We start from the raw sequence: 14,762 nt of genomic DNA, 5'->3' as shown, positions 1-14,762 counted from the left end.
GCAAGGAGGTCTACAAACCTGACTCAGTTACACCAGCTCTGTCAGGAGGAATGAAACGTATTGTGGGAAGCTTATGGAAGGCTACCCAAAACATTTGACCCAGGTTAAACAATTTAAAGGAAATGCTACCAAATACTAATTCATTGTATGTAAACTTCTGACCCACTGGGAACGTGATGAAATAAATAATTGCTGAATTAAATCACTCTACTATTATTCTGACATTAAACATTCTTCAAATAAAGTGGTGATCTAACTAACGTAAAACAGGGAATTTTTACTTCAATTAAATGTCAGGAATTGTGAAAAACTGAGTTTAAATGTATGTAAACTAATGAACTTCAACTGTATCTCCCAATAGGGCTCCTCCAATTAGGGCTCCTCCAATTACTAATCATCATCATTGTCAGTGTGAATGATGATCATGCTGCTCGCTGGACTAATTGTAGCACTTGTAATGATATCAATTTATTTAAGGATTACTTCGATCTCCGCTTCCTTCTAGATTCAATGTGTTAGTTATGAATGGCTCTTGGTGCCCCTCCTGTTATTTCTGGAGTACCATGCAGTGTTGAAGTAATGTAATGTCAATGTCCTCTCTGGGAGTCCCCAGTGAAAATGAATGGTACAAAATGCCAATCCACTATGACTGACTTCAGATTTCCCTGTGTCAATGAATAAATATGTTTCATACAAATCCTGCACCACTTTGTTCCAATTATCTTTGCTTTGAATGTTGAACTTTCTTTTAAGCAATTGTTAAATAATGCATTTTTGGGGTATTTACCTGCGTTTGTGGTTGGGATGTTGGCTGTGGTCATTTTCAGTGTGAAACCGTGTCCTGTTCAAAAGGGAAACACCAGAATAGAGGCAGGAAACAGAGAGGTGAACACCCTTCTATCACAACACATTGGCTTCCATAGAGGTCCATTACTTCCATAGCAGCCAATCACACCACTTCCCCGATGAGCCTAATGTCAGGATATCCTGATGGGCCGTCCGATCAGCATTGATCCTCCAACCACTTTTACCTATGCTGTATGCGTAAGCGGTCCTCTGAAGTGTGACTCATCTATTTAGTTTAAACTGATTGCTGTTTGATTGCTTTAGGTCAATCAATAATGGATCTATGTGATCAATGTCATTGAATATCCACATTGCACTTTTCTTAAGCTTGCATTTCATGTCCTGGTGTCGAGTTCTTACAACCAAATCCATGCCCATGTTCCATAACGGCAGGGTAAAATGTGCCAGTAACACCCATTGAACCATCATACGTTGTTTGTGGCATTTATCCTAATGCATAAGGAATACATATCTACAGTGCTTTGCATCAAAAAGTGAATCTGATATGACAACGTGAGGTATTCTAAAGGATTTGAACATCCCTAAACAAGGCATACTGTAACACACCAGGGTCCTCTGCCTGAGTCTGAGGTGGCCAAGTTACTGCCTGCAGTGAAGGAAAGATGCAAGAAAATCCCCTCCATTTTATAGTCTTAAATAGGGTTGCACATTTTGGGGAATATTCAGAAGTGGAAACTTTGGAGACAGAAAGAAACAAACCTTTTACCTTATCATAACTAGACATGATTAAATCCTTCCAATAGATACAAAATAAATAATGTAGTTATGAATTGAACTTTAACTGAATGAGTTGACAGGTCACGTGATGATTTCACGGAACAACAAAAGGGAATATTGAATGATCCCCAATGATCCATCGCATCTCCCAAAAATGTTTTCAACATATGTCTGTAAAATGATAGTCTAGAAACTAAAGCTTTGGTTGTCTTCCTCTCAGGCTTCCATGTCTTCTCCCTGGACCTCCTCAATGTCCACCTCTTGAACATCAGACTCTGAGGCCTCATCTTCACTGTCAATTTCCAACCTTGCTGAGGATGGCTATTTGTCTGGCTCAAAAAGCCTCAAATTTGACTGGATGGCCATACATTTTTCAACCCTTGTATTGGTCAGCCTCTTGCGTGCTTTGTGTGTGTGTGTGTTCCTGAACAAGGACCCGTTGCGCTCTTCGGCGGCTGATATTGGTGGGATTTGGAGGATGATGGAGGCAACCGGGGAAAGAGCCTCAGATCCACAGTCCCTTCCACCAGGTGGCTGATGAGATATATATTGGCACGACTGCCATATGGCATCTCCATCCCAAAGCTCTTGCTTGGAAGTGTACTTCGCCAGACTGCCAATAACCTTGCCTTCATCCAGGCCAAGGTGGCGATACACTGTCGTGATGACACCATAGGCCTCGTTGATCTCTGCACCAGACAGGATGCTTTTGCCAGCATACTTGGGGTTCAACATGTACGCTGCGGCATGTATGGGCTTCAGGCAGATGTCTACACACTTTTTGATGTATTTCAGAACTGCAGTTTCCTCTGCTTGGAGCAACTGTGAAGTGGGCAGGGCAGTATGGATTTCTTCTCTTACATCTGTAAGTAGAGTCTGAACATCAGACTGGATGGCATTGTCGCCCTCAATCCGTTCAATGGTTACTGCTATAGGTTTCAGGCTGCTTTTCCACTCTCTCCCAAAATACATCATCCAGGAGGATCCTCTTGATGGAGCTGTCCATATCGGCAGACTGTGATATGGCCATTTCTTGGAGAGACTCCTTCCCCTCCAGGAGATTTTCAAACATGATGACAACACCACCCCAACGGGTGTTGCTGGGCAGCTTCAATGTGGTGCTCTTATTCTTCTCACTATTCTTGGTGAGGTAGATTGCTGCTATAACTTGATGACCCTTCACATACCTCAGCATTTCCTTGGCTCTCTTGTAGTGTATCCATTGTTTTCGGTGCCATGATGTCCTTGAGGAGCAGATTCAATGCATGAGCAGCACAGCCAATGTGTGTGATGTAGGGTAGGACTCCTCCACTTTAGACCAAGCAGCCTTCATGTTTGCAGCATTGTCTGTCACCCAGTGCAAATACCTTCTGTGGTCCAAGGTCATTGATGACTGCCTTGATCTCATCTGCAATGTAGAGACCGGTATGTCTGTTCTCTCTTGTAGAATACTGGTTTAGGGGTGGTGATGTAGTTAATTATTCCTTGCCCACAAACATTCAACCACCCATCAGAGATGATTGCAATACAGTCTGCATTCTCTATGATTTGCTTGACCTTCACTTGAACTCTGCATCCAGCAAATGAGCAGATAAAGCATGTCTGGTTGGAGGGGTGTATACTGGGTGAAGAACATTCAGAAATCTCTTCCAATACACATTGCCTGTGAGCATCAGAGGTGAACCAGTTGCATACACAGCTCGAGAAAGACATTCATCAGCATTTCTCTGACTACGTTCCTCCATTGAGTAAAAAAAACTTCTGATTCCAGGAGGGCCATGAGCTGTTGCTATTGATAAGGCGTCTGATTAATCATTTTCACCTCGAATAGAAGAAGAGGGACTTTTGCTTATTGTGAGCGTTGAGGAAACTTTATGCACTTGGCCAGATAATTCTGCATCTTTGTTGCATTCTTCACATTGATTTTCCTGTAAAGACTTTAAAAAATGAGTAAAAAGAAAATAAATACAATTCCATGTACAGATAAATAGTTAAGCAGTTAGATTAAAACTTCTTGGCGCACTGATCCCTTCAGTGGGATCATTTTCATCAACATCCGCTGAATTGCAGAGCGCCAAATTCAAATTAAAAATAATACATTTTCATGAAATCACAAGTGCAATATAGCAAAACACAGCTTAGCTTGTTGTTAATCCACCTTGCTTGTCAGATTTCAAAAAAAGCTTTACAGCAAAAGCTATCCAAGCGTTTGTTAGGACATCTCCTTCAGCAGACAAAACATTACAAACAGCTAGCAGCAAAGTAGAATGGTCACGAAAGTCAGTAAAGCAATAAAATTAATCGCTTACCTTTTGATCTTCGGATGTTTGCACTCACGAGACTCCCAGTTACGCAATAAATGTTCATTTTGTTCCATAAAGATTATTTTAATATCCAAAATACCTCCATTTGTTTGGCGCGTTTTGTTCAGAAATCCACAGGCTCGAGTGGTCACGACGGGGCAGACAAATTCCAAATAGTATCCGTAAAGTTTGTAGAAACGTCAAACGTTTTTTATAATAAATCTTCAGTTTGTTTTTACAATAAATAAACGATAATATTTCAACCGGACCGTAGCTTTTTCAATAGGAGCGAGAGAAAAAATGTCTGCTCCAAGTTATTGCGCATGCAAAACTCTGGTGGCACCCAGCCATACAATGAAGCAATGTGATCTTTCTCGCTCATTTTTCAGAATAAAAGCGTGAAACTATGTCTAAAGACTGTTCACACCATGTGGAAGCCATAGAGAAAGGAATCTGGTTGATATCCCTTTAAATGGAGGGAAGGCATGCAATGGAACAGAGGTTTCAGGAAAAACAGCAATTCCTGGTTGGATTTTCCTCTGGTTTTACCTGCAATATCAGTCCTGTTATACTCACAGACAATATTTTGACAGTTTTGGAAACTTTTGTGTTTTCTATCCTAATCTGACAATTATATGCATTGTCTAGTTTCTGGGCCTGAGAAATAGGCAGTTTTAGTTTTGGATAATTTTTTCATCCAAACATCAAAATACTACCCCCTGCACTCAAGAGGTTAAACAATTTATTTGTAAGATAAATGTTTTAAAATGAAACATGTATGGAAACAGGTGAATTAACTCAGTTAGCAGGCTCAAGCAAGCTAAAACCCACATGGTAGCAAAAACTAACTAGTAGAAATTGTTAACATGTTAGAAATTATTTAAACACACTTTGCTTTAGGCTACAATTTACTAGTTAAACAAAAAAATCATGTATGTCACAATAAATATATTCACCCCACCCAGTGTTGTAATCAAAACTTACCAGAAAGCATATAGTCCTTGGCTCAGACAGTGTAGTAGTTTGGGCTCAATAGCATCTTATTAGTGTGCAATATCTTGAGAATCACCTGCGCATGTGATGGAAGAGTGCACTGCGCATGTGATGGAAGAGTGCACTGCGCATGTGATGGAAGAGTGCACTGCGCATGAAAGAGTGATGGAATGGAAGAGTGCACTGCGCATGTGATGGAAGAGTGATGGAATGGAAGAGTGCACTGCGCATGTGATGGAAGAGTGCACTGCGCATGTGATGGAAGAGTGCACAATGGAAGAGTGCACTGTACATGCAGAGGGTTGCAATTCCATTGAATCGGGATAGTTTAACCAAAATATGCCACAAGACCTAGACTAGCCATGTGTATCCCACAAAAAAGGTTCACGGTTGTAAGCTAACTTTTTTTGTTTTTTTGATGATTTTAAGCAACATTCCCAAAAGTAACTTCACATGGACATTTTTTTTGAAGAATTTCCTGGAAATTTACCGTAAAGTTTCCGACACTTTGCAACCCTAGTCTTCACAGAAGAGTCCTAACACGGAGATAAGCTCAGAGGACAAGAAATTAACATTTTGGGTCAAATGAAAAATGGCAGCAATATCTTGAACTGTACTTGGTCTTCAACATAACTAGAGGTTTGTGTGTGTTTTTAAATCATGGTTGTCCCAGAAGTTGTTTGTAGATGTCACTGGGTGGCACTCCGGTTAGAATTCAGCCCTTGTTGTCTAGCATTTACAATTCCTGGAGGTTTTAATAATGTCATAACACAATTTCATTCTGTAACTTGTTTCCCCCGTAATCCCTCTTCGATAAATTAGATCAGACCTAGCCTGCCCTGCTATCTCCACACTAGCCTGTTTCTCTCTCTCTCTCAACTCTCTTCTATTCTCACACTGCCCCTCTGTAACAGACCAGACCATGAGTATCTAGCTACAGCACAGTACCATGGCTGAGGGCAATTGAAAATAGAATGGGATTGACTAGAGATCAGATTAGTGAAGGCTGGGAGGGTGATGAGCCTCCTCAGTGTCCGGGGCAGTAGAGCCATGACAGAGCTGCAGTGGTCACAGATCATGTCACTCACTCCCACACAGGATCTGGGGAGTGGGGAGGTGAAGAGGGTCAGTATGCTAATGGACCTCACGGGGAGATTTAACATGGGATGAAGTAGTGGAGAGTTCACAACGGTTTGGTTGGTTTGGCAGTAGTTGGGTCATGAGGTGTAGGCAAGGAATGGAATATGCTTTAGATGCCTGGTCCCCCAGTCCTCTACTCTCCTGGTCCCCAATCCCCTCGTTTTCTGCTCCCCTAGTCTCCCACTATCTTGGCTCTGAAGCTAAGCAGGGTTGGTCCTGGTCGATCCCTGGATGGGAGACTAGATACTGCTGGAAGTGGTGTTGGAGGGCCAGTAGGAAGCACTCTTTTCTCTTGTCAAAAAATGTATAATCCCAATAACCCATGGCGGTGATTGTGGACATTGCCCTGTGTAGGGTGCCGTCTTTCAGATGGGACGTTAAACGGGTGTCCTGACTCTGGTCACTAGAGATCCCATGAAGCTTATTGTAAGAGTAGGGGTGTTAACTCCGGTGTCCTGGCTAAATTCCCAATCTGGCCCTCATACCATCATGGCCATCTATACATCCCCAGCTTCCTATTTGCTCATTCACCCCCCCCTCCCATGTAACTATTACCCAGGTCATTGCTGTAAATGAGGATGTGTTCTCGGTCAATTTACCTGGTAAAAGAAGGGTTACGTTGTATTAATGGTCCTCTGGTCCTCTTTTCCTCTGGTCCCCTAGTCCTCTATTCCCCTGGTCCCCTAGTCCTCTATTCCCCTGGTTCCCTAGTCCTCTATTCCCCTGGTTCCCTAGTCCTTTATTCCCCTGGTTCCCTAGTCCTCTATTCCCCTGGTTCCCTAGTCCTCTATTCCCCTGGTTCCCTAGTCCTCTATTCCCCTGGTTCCCTAGTCCTCTATTCCCCTGGTTCCCTAGTCCTCTATTCCCCTGGTTCCCTAGTCCTCTATTCCCCTGGTTCCCTAGTCCTCTATTCCCCTGGTTCCCTAGTCCTCTATTCCCCTGGTTCCCTAGTCCTCTATTCCCCTGGTTCCCTAGTCCTCTATTCCCCTGGTTCCCTAGTCCTCTGGTTCCCCTGGTTCCCTAGTCCTCTGGTTCCCTAGTTCTCTATTACACTGGTTCCCTAGTCCTCTGGTCCTCTATTCCTCTGGTTCCCTAGTCCTCTGGCCCCCTATTCATCTGGTCCCCCAGTCCTCTATTCCTCTGGTCCTCTATTCCTCTGGTTCCCTAGTCCCCTATTCCTCTATTCCCCTAGTCCTATATTCCTCTGGTTCCCTAGTCCTCTATTCCCCTGGTTCTCTATTACACTGGTTCCCTAGTCCTCTATTCCTCTGGTCCTCTATTCCTCTGGTTCCCTGGTCCTCTATTCCTCTGGTTCCCTAGTCCTCTATTCCTCTGGCCCCCTATTCCTCTGGTCCCCCAGTCCTCTATTCCTCTGGTTCCCTAGTCCCCTATTCCTCTCGTCCGCTAGTCCCCTATTCCCCTGGTCCCCTATTCCCCTGGTCCCCTATTCCCCTGGTCCCCTATTACTCTGGTCCCCATGCATCTATTCCCCTGGTCCTCTATTCCTCTGGTTCCCTAGTCCCCTAGTCCTCTATTCCCCTTGGCCCCTGGTCCTCTTTTCTGATTCAAACAGCGTCTGCCTGTTCTAGCATTTTCGTGTGTGTCTGAGTTTTCAGCTAAGCCCCTGCAGACGTTCACTGTGAGAAAATACTAATTAAAGAAATTCAAATTAAAAGCCAGCAGGATTAATGTCGTAGGGGATGATGGCTCCTTTAACCCTGTTGTTGCTGACGCTATGGAGGAAAGAGGGAGAGAATGGGAACCAAAGAGAGAAATAACATGAGGTTTTGTTTGAAATCCAGTGTGTGGCAGTCCATTGCTATCGCCACGCCGACATGCTCTCTTCCTCTCCTCCTGTCTGCTGGTTGTCATGGTAACCCTGTACACGTCGACTCACCCGGTGTACCTGTCGTTGTTTCTCAGGGAACGCAGCCGCGACCACCACAAGTCACGCAGCAAGGATGGCAGCCGCTCGGAGAAGTCTGTCACCATCAACGCACCGCCAGCAGAACCGCTGCTGGGAGACTCGTCTGTACTGGGGGAGGAGGTCCAGGTAGGCCAATCCCTGCCCACACAGCCCACACAGCCCAGACAGGGAACAAACAACATTGCTGGAAACCCTCCAAATATGAACTTGACCTTTTTCTCACATGACAACTCCTTAACTTTTACATTTCTGTATTCCTATGTTGTTTTTTCCCCCTGATTTTGTATTTATTGTGCAATGCATCATTTTGATGGTAATTTAATCATAAAGGCACAGACACATACAGTATGCCCCGGTGGACAGCTCAGCTCACGTGGCTGTTTATCAGTGCTTGTAGTTGGATTTATGGTAAACAACTTCTTTGTAATACAAATGTATAAATCCCCACATGGGAGCGAGTCTATCTACTGTCCGGGTAAGCCCTGTGCCTTTCTGGTTGAGCTGAGGACTTCACAGGCCTGATTGAGGCTTTCAGATTACACACAGTATGTTTATGTCCCTTTGTGTTGTACAACAAGCTGATCAATGTGCACATAGTCTCTGGTGTTAAACACTGGGCACTCTGGCTTTAAGGGTTTCAGGCTTTGGCTGATAAAGTACTGCTGAAAGTGGGCTTTGAGTGCCAGGTCTGCCTGGCCCTTGAAGAGATGGAGGGAGGGATATAAAAATAGATGTTAACAGCAAGACAGACAGTTGGACAGATCCAGATGTTATGGCTTATACACAGACTGGAGGACGAGATTTTGCCGTTCACGTGCAAATTCTATCTTCACGACAGTGGAGTATAGCCCAGAGCAACACTACCACTACCAGCCCTTCTCTCACCATTACAATAACCCTTACTGACCCACTTGACAAACTCCCTTCCTCGGGATGAACAAGACTTGTGCGCACGGCACAGGGTGTGTATTTACTACTGTTCATGTATGTACGCACGTGCGTGTGTGTGATATATTAAGCACCTCAACAGGATTTGCCAGCGAACAGCAGTACTCAGTCAGTATATGTGTTCATGTTGTGGCCCAGCCTGCCTGCGGTAATGCTGACGGGCGTACTATAGGCATCAGTCAGAATAATACAGGCTCTCTGGGAATCTCCTCAGAGATGGAGAGGAGCTGCTGTGTTAAAAGCTATGCCCTGCCGGTCTCACAGTCCCCACAGTACAGGGCTGTGCTCATTACCACTCACTAAGGTGGCTAAGGCGGTGTGTGTGTGTGTGTGTGTGTGTGTGTGTACCGTGTACCGCCAAGACTAGCTGATTTGTAGCAGCCTCCCATATCTATCTTGACTGGAGTAGCCTAGAGAAGCTAGCCAACTATAGCTGGCTAGGCTAATTGAGGGCCACATGCTATGCTTTCTCCCCAACCCCATTCAGATAAAACAACAGCCTACCTGTTGGTAGTTCGTTGTAGCCTACCACTTCTCATTTTGCTAGCTTTTAATTCTGTTATTTTAATCCATCTTGCATTGCATTACTGAAAGGCATAAACAACTAGCTACATACGCGAAGGCTACCGGCCTTTTTGTGGGTGGCGTCATAAAAACTACATTGAGAAGTTAGTTTTATTAAATGAATAATTTGAAATGTCATGGTATATCCTTGTATCATTGTCATATCACATGGATATTAATATTTTATTTAGAGTTTTTTAAGTGTTAAAATAGGCCGATAATACTTTTTTGCTTGCTAAAATGAATTCTCGTACAAGTATTTGATTACTAACGTCCGTTAGAATTCGAATATTCAAGTAACCGTGCATATCCCTAGTACAGACCGGCTGCACAACTTTTTAACAATGCATTGGACTGTCCTTTTGAATTTGGAAGTTTATTTTCTGGAGATATGTATCCAGACATGCTCACATGCTTTTCACCTTGTGTAATTGGTTAGTGTGTGTGTGTCTGGGGGTTGGCTGTAGCGCTGTGTATGTGTGAGTATCTTCTATGTGTTGACACTGTGTGTGTGTGTACTGTGTGGTGTCTTTGACACGGTGTGTGAGCCCAGATGCAGGGGCTGTGTTTGTCAGGAGGGTGCCAGCCCTCAGCAAGCTGTGACCTCTCAGTGTAGCTGTGTCCCTCTGTTACTCTGCTATAACCAGCCTTCCAGAAAGAACTGTGTGTGTGTGTGTGTGTGTGTGTGTGTGTGTGTGTGTGTGTGTGTGTGTGTGTGTGTGTGTGTGTGTGTGTGTGTGTGTGTGTGTGTGTGTGTGTGTGTGTGTGTGTGTGTGTGTGTGTGTGTGGGTGTGTGTGCATGTGTGTGTCAGGGTGCATGTGTGTGCATGTGTGTGTCAGGGTGCATGTGTGTGCATGTGTGTGTCAGGGTGTGTGTGTGTGTGTGTGTCAGGGTGCATGTGTGTGTGTGTCAGGGTGCATGTGTGTGTGTGTGTGTCAGGGTGCATGTGTGTGTGTGTGTCAGGGTGCATGTGTGTGTGTGTGTGTCAGGGTGCATGTGTGTGTGTGTGTGTCAGGGTGCATGTGTGTGTGACTGTGTGTGTTTCGGGTTGTTTGCCGTTGAGCTTGTCAGGAAAACTTGTTGTGTGACACAATAAATACTTTATACGGTATGTTTGTCATTGTGTGTTTGGGTACAGTATTTGAATTGGCAAATCAGGGCGTTGGTCTCAATATGCTCCATTTTCTCATCATTTGCCTTGACAGTTTTATGAGCTTGCAGCTCTAGGTGATTCTGCAGTGATGTTTGAACAGAGCAGTTTGCTACAATATTGAACGGCTGCCATTGAGGGAACCAGTCCAAAGCTCCAGCCTCCAGGCTATGCTAGTGCGCGGACTCTCAACCCTCTCCAGTCGAGAGAACAGTAGCGGTCCCTATTCGTCTTGACTACTCGCATACACGTATGATACATTATATCAGTGTTGTAACGGTAGACCATAGATGTGGAATGGTGACTTCTGAAGTACTCATCTCGGGTATAAGAGTTGTGCATCTGAGGAATGCACTCCAGGTCCTTTCTGCTCCACCATTATGTGAAGTGGCACCCAGGAGAAACATGATATGTAATAGCCAAGAAGCATTCTTTGAGAATGAACAGCCCTCCACCTCCCACCTCTCCTGCTGACACAGACAGAGGACTGTTGGAAAAGAGAAAGTGGATCTAACTTTATTTATAGTTCACGGGATGTCAATGAAATCAGAATCCTTAGAACCCAACAATTAGACATGGTACTCGTGTGTGTGTGTGTGTGTGTGTGTGTGTGTGTGTGTGTGTGTGTGTGTGTGTGTGTGTGTGTGTGTGTGACTCATTCCAGGCCTCCACCTCAAAGCTTGTTTGTGTTATGTAGGCTAATTCTGTTTTGTAAAGGCACATTACACAGTGTGCTGCACATGTACTCCCCAGTGCACGTGTTCACATCTGTGTGATGATCGTGTACTACCTGACCTCGGCTTTGAAGTGAATGAGAATCCGGTTTTCGGCTGCCAATTGGTCTTTGTAGTAATTTACTGCAGTCAGAATCCAAAGGGGGACAGGCGTATGGGACATCAAACTAACCTCTGTCAGCCTCTGATCCTCAACCCCATAACATGTGCACCTCTACATCCCCACCCCTGTCTACCCCCCTCTCTCCCTCCAGTTTAAATCTGCCCAATTAAAGCAGTGCCTGTCCTCTGAGATGGTTAGGTAAAGAGGTAACAACCGGACTACAGTGCATTTCTAAGCAGACTGCAGGTAGGTCTGTGTTGGGGAAGTACGAGGTACAGTAGTAGCGATGTCGGGACCTTGGATGCAGCACGGGGCTTGTTCTCATGTCTTTTTCCACACCCCCCATTGTTCCATGGTGAGTTGAGTCTGCTTCTCTACGAGTTGTGGTCTCTTAAACAAAATTATTCCATGTTTCTGTGTGTTTTCTGCTCATGCAAGTTCCTTGCTCTGGCACGGTTTTCTTGGGGTTGAGGCGAGTTCTAGGCCGTCTATGCAGGAGACAAGTGGTTGAAGACGTCTAGGGTTGCAAAGGGTCGGAAACTTTCCGGTAAGTTTCCGGAATTTTTCCAGAAATTTTCCATGAAGTTAATTTTGGGAATTTTGCTTAAATTCATTCAAAAAGTTAGCTTATAACAGTGAACCTTTTTTGTGGGATACACAAAAAAAGTGGGTAATTATATGTCTTGTGGCATATTTTGGTTAAACTATCCCCAATTCAAAGCCAACCTCTGCATACAGCTGATTCTCAAGATCTTGCACACTAATGAGATGCTATTAAGCCCACACTACTACACTGTCTGAGCCAAGGACTACATGCTTTCTGGTAAGTTTTGATTCCAATACTGGGTGGGGTGAATATATTTTATACGACATGCATTATTTTTTGTTAACTAGTAAATAGTGGCCTACAACAAAGTGTGTTTTAAATCATTTCTAACTTGTTAACAATTTCTACTAGTTCGTTTTGGGTTTTTAGCTTGCTTGAGCCGGCTAACTGAGTGTTAATTCACCTGTTTCCATACATGTTTCATTTTAAAACATTTATCTTACGAAGGAGTTGTTTCATCTAACTGCTTAACTATTTATCTCTACATGGAATTGCATTTGGGGATTCTTACTCATTTTTCTTTACAGGAAAATGCCACGGGCACTATCTGATGTGTGGAGACATTTCACTGCTGCTAATGTAAAAGGAAAGCTGTGTACATTTGCAAATACTGTGCCAAATCATATGTGAAGAATGCAACAAAGATGCAGAATCATCTGGCCAAGTGCATAAGGTTCCCTCAGCGCTCACAACAAGTAACCTCTGATCAAAGTCCCTCCACTTCTATTTGGGGTGAAAAATGATGAATTAGACACCTTATGGACAGCAACAGCTCATGGACCTCCTAGTATCAGACATTTTTTTACTCAATGGAGTAGCGTAGTCAGAAATACTGATTAATGTGTTGCTCGAGCTGTGTATGCAACTGGTTCACCTCTGATGCTCACAGGCAATGTGTATTGGAAGAGATTTCTGAACGTTCTTCACCCAGTATACACCCCTCCAACCAGACATGCTTTATCTATTATTTTGCTGGATGCAGAGTTCAAGTGAAGGTCAGGCAAATCATAGAGAATGCAGACTGTATTGCAATCATCTCTGGTGGGTGGATGAATATCTCTGATGTGTGGTTGAACTACATCATCTCCACCCCTCAACCAGTATTCTACAAGAGCACAGACACAAGGGATAACAGACCCACCAGTCTTTACATTGCAGATGAGCTGAAGACAGTCATCAATGACCTTGGACCACAGAAGGTATTTGCACTGGTGACAGAATGCTGCGAACATGAAGGCTGCTTGGTCTAAAGTCGAGGAGTCCTACCCTCATATCACACACATTGGCTGTGCTGCTCATGCACTGAATCTGCTCCTCAAGGACAACATGGCACTAAAAACAATGGATACACTCTACAAGAGAGCCAAGGAAATGGTTAGGTATGTGAAGGGTCATCAAGATATAGCAGCAATCTACCTCACCAAGAATAGTGAGAAGAATAAGAGCACCACATTGAACCTGCCCAGCAACACCCGTTGGGGTGGTGTTGTCATCATGTTTGAAAATCTCCTGGAGGGGAAGGAGTCTCTCCAAGAAATGCCATATCACAGTCTGCCGATATGGACAGCACCATCAATAGGATCCTCCTTGATGATGTATTTTGGGAGAGAGTGGTAAGCAGCCTGAAACTCCTAAAACCTATAGCGGTAGCCATTGAACGGATTGAGGGAGACAATGCCATCCTGTCTGATGTCCAGACTCTGCTTGTAGATGTAAGATAAGAAATCCATACTGCCCTGCCCACTTCAGTTACTCAAAGCAGAGGAAACTGCAGCTCTGAAATACATCAAAAAGCGTGTAGACTTCTGCCTGAAGCCCATACATGCTGCTGCGTACATGTTGGACCCCACGTATACTGGCAAAAGCATCCTGTCTGGTGCAGAGATCAACGAGGCCTATGGTGTCATCACGACAGTGTCTCGCCACCTTGGCCTGGATGAGAGCAAGGTTTCTTGGCAGTCTGGGGAAGTACACTTCCAAGCAAGGGCTTTGGGATGGAGATGCCATATGGCAGTTGTGCCAACAAAATCAATCAATCACAAAATCAATCAATGTATTTATAAAGCCCTTTTTACATCAGAAACCCAGCCTAAAATCCCAAACAGCAAGCAATGTAGATGTAGAAGCACGGTGGCTAGGAAAAACTCCCTTGAAAGTCAGGAACTTAGGAAACCTAGAGAGGAACCAGGCTCTGAGGGGTGGCCAGTCCTCTTCTGGCTGTGCCAGGTGGAGATTATAACAGAATATGGACAAGATGTTCAAACGTTCATAGGTGACCAGCATGGTCAAATAATAATAATCACTGTGGTTGTAGAGGGTGCAACAGGACAGCACAGTTGTCTTTTCATAGCCGGGTGTGGTAGAGAGTGAGTCCAAAACAGAAGGTCCGGGACAAGGTTGCACATCCAGTGAACAGGTCAGGGTTCCATAGCCACAGGCAGAACAGTTGAAAGCATGACCAGGTGGACTGGGGGATAGCATGAAGTCAGCAGGCCAGGAAGTCCTGAGGCATGGTCCTAGGGCTCAAGGGTTGAATAATTGGTGGCCACCTGGGAAATGTAGTATTTTTGAGCCTGACAAATAGCCATCCTCAGCAAGGTTGGAAATTGACAGTGAAAATGAGGCCTCAGAGTCTGATGTTCAAGAGGTGGACATTGAGGAGGTCCAGGGAGAAGACATGGAAGCCTGAGAGGAAGACAACCAAAGCT

At 44.4% G+C, this 14,762-nt stretch overlaps 1 protein-coding gene across 2 annotated transcripts in view; it reads left to right on the top strand.

The window, feature by feature from the left end:
• The window catches only part of LOC124008171 (vang-like protein 1), a 51,498-nt gene that overhangs the window by 13,567 nt on the left and 23,169 nt on the right, over positions 1 to 14,762 (top strand). For both annotated transcript variants that reach the window (XM_046319243.1, XM_046319242.1), the window contains exon 3: positions 7,944 to 8,073. In XM_046319243.1, the coding sequence (XP_046175199.1) occupies positions 7,944 to 8,073 (130 nt within the window). The remainder of the gene's footprint in view (positions 1 to 7,943; positions 8,074 to 14,762) is intronic.

The sequence above is a fragment of the Oncorhynchus gorbuscha genome, linkage group LG21, assembly GCF_021184085.1.
Source record: "Oncorhynchus gorbuscha isolate QuinsamMale2020 ecotype Even-year linkage group LG21, OgorEven_v1.0, whole genome shotgun sequence".
Lineage (NCBI taxonomy): Eukaryota > Metazoa > Chordata > Actinopteri > Salmoniformes > Salmonidae > Oncorhynchus > Oncorhynchus gorbuscha.
This window is presented reverse-complemented; position numbering and strand designations above follow the sequence as displayed.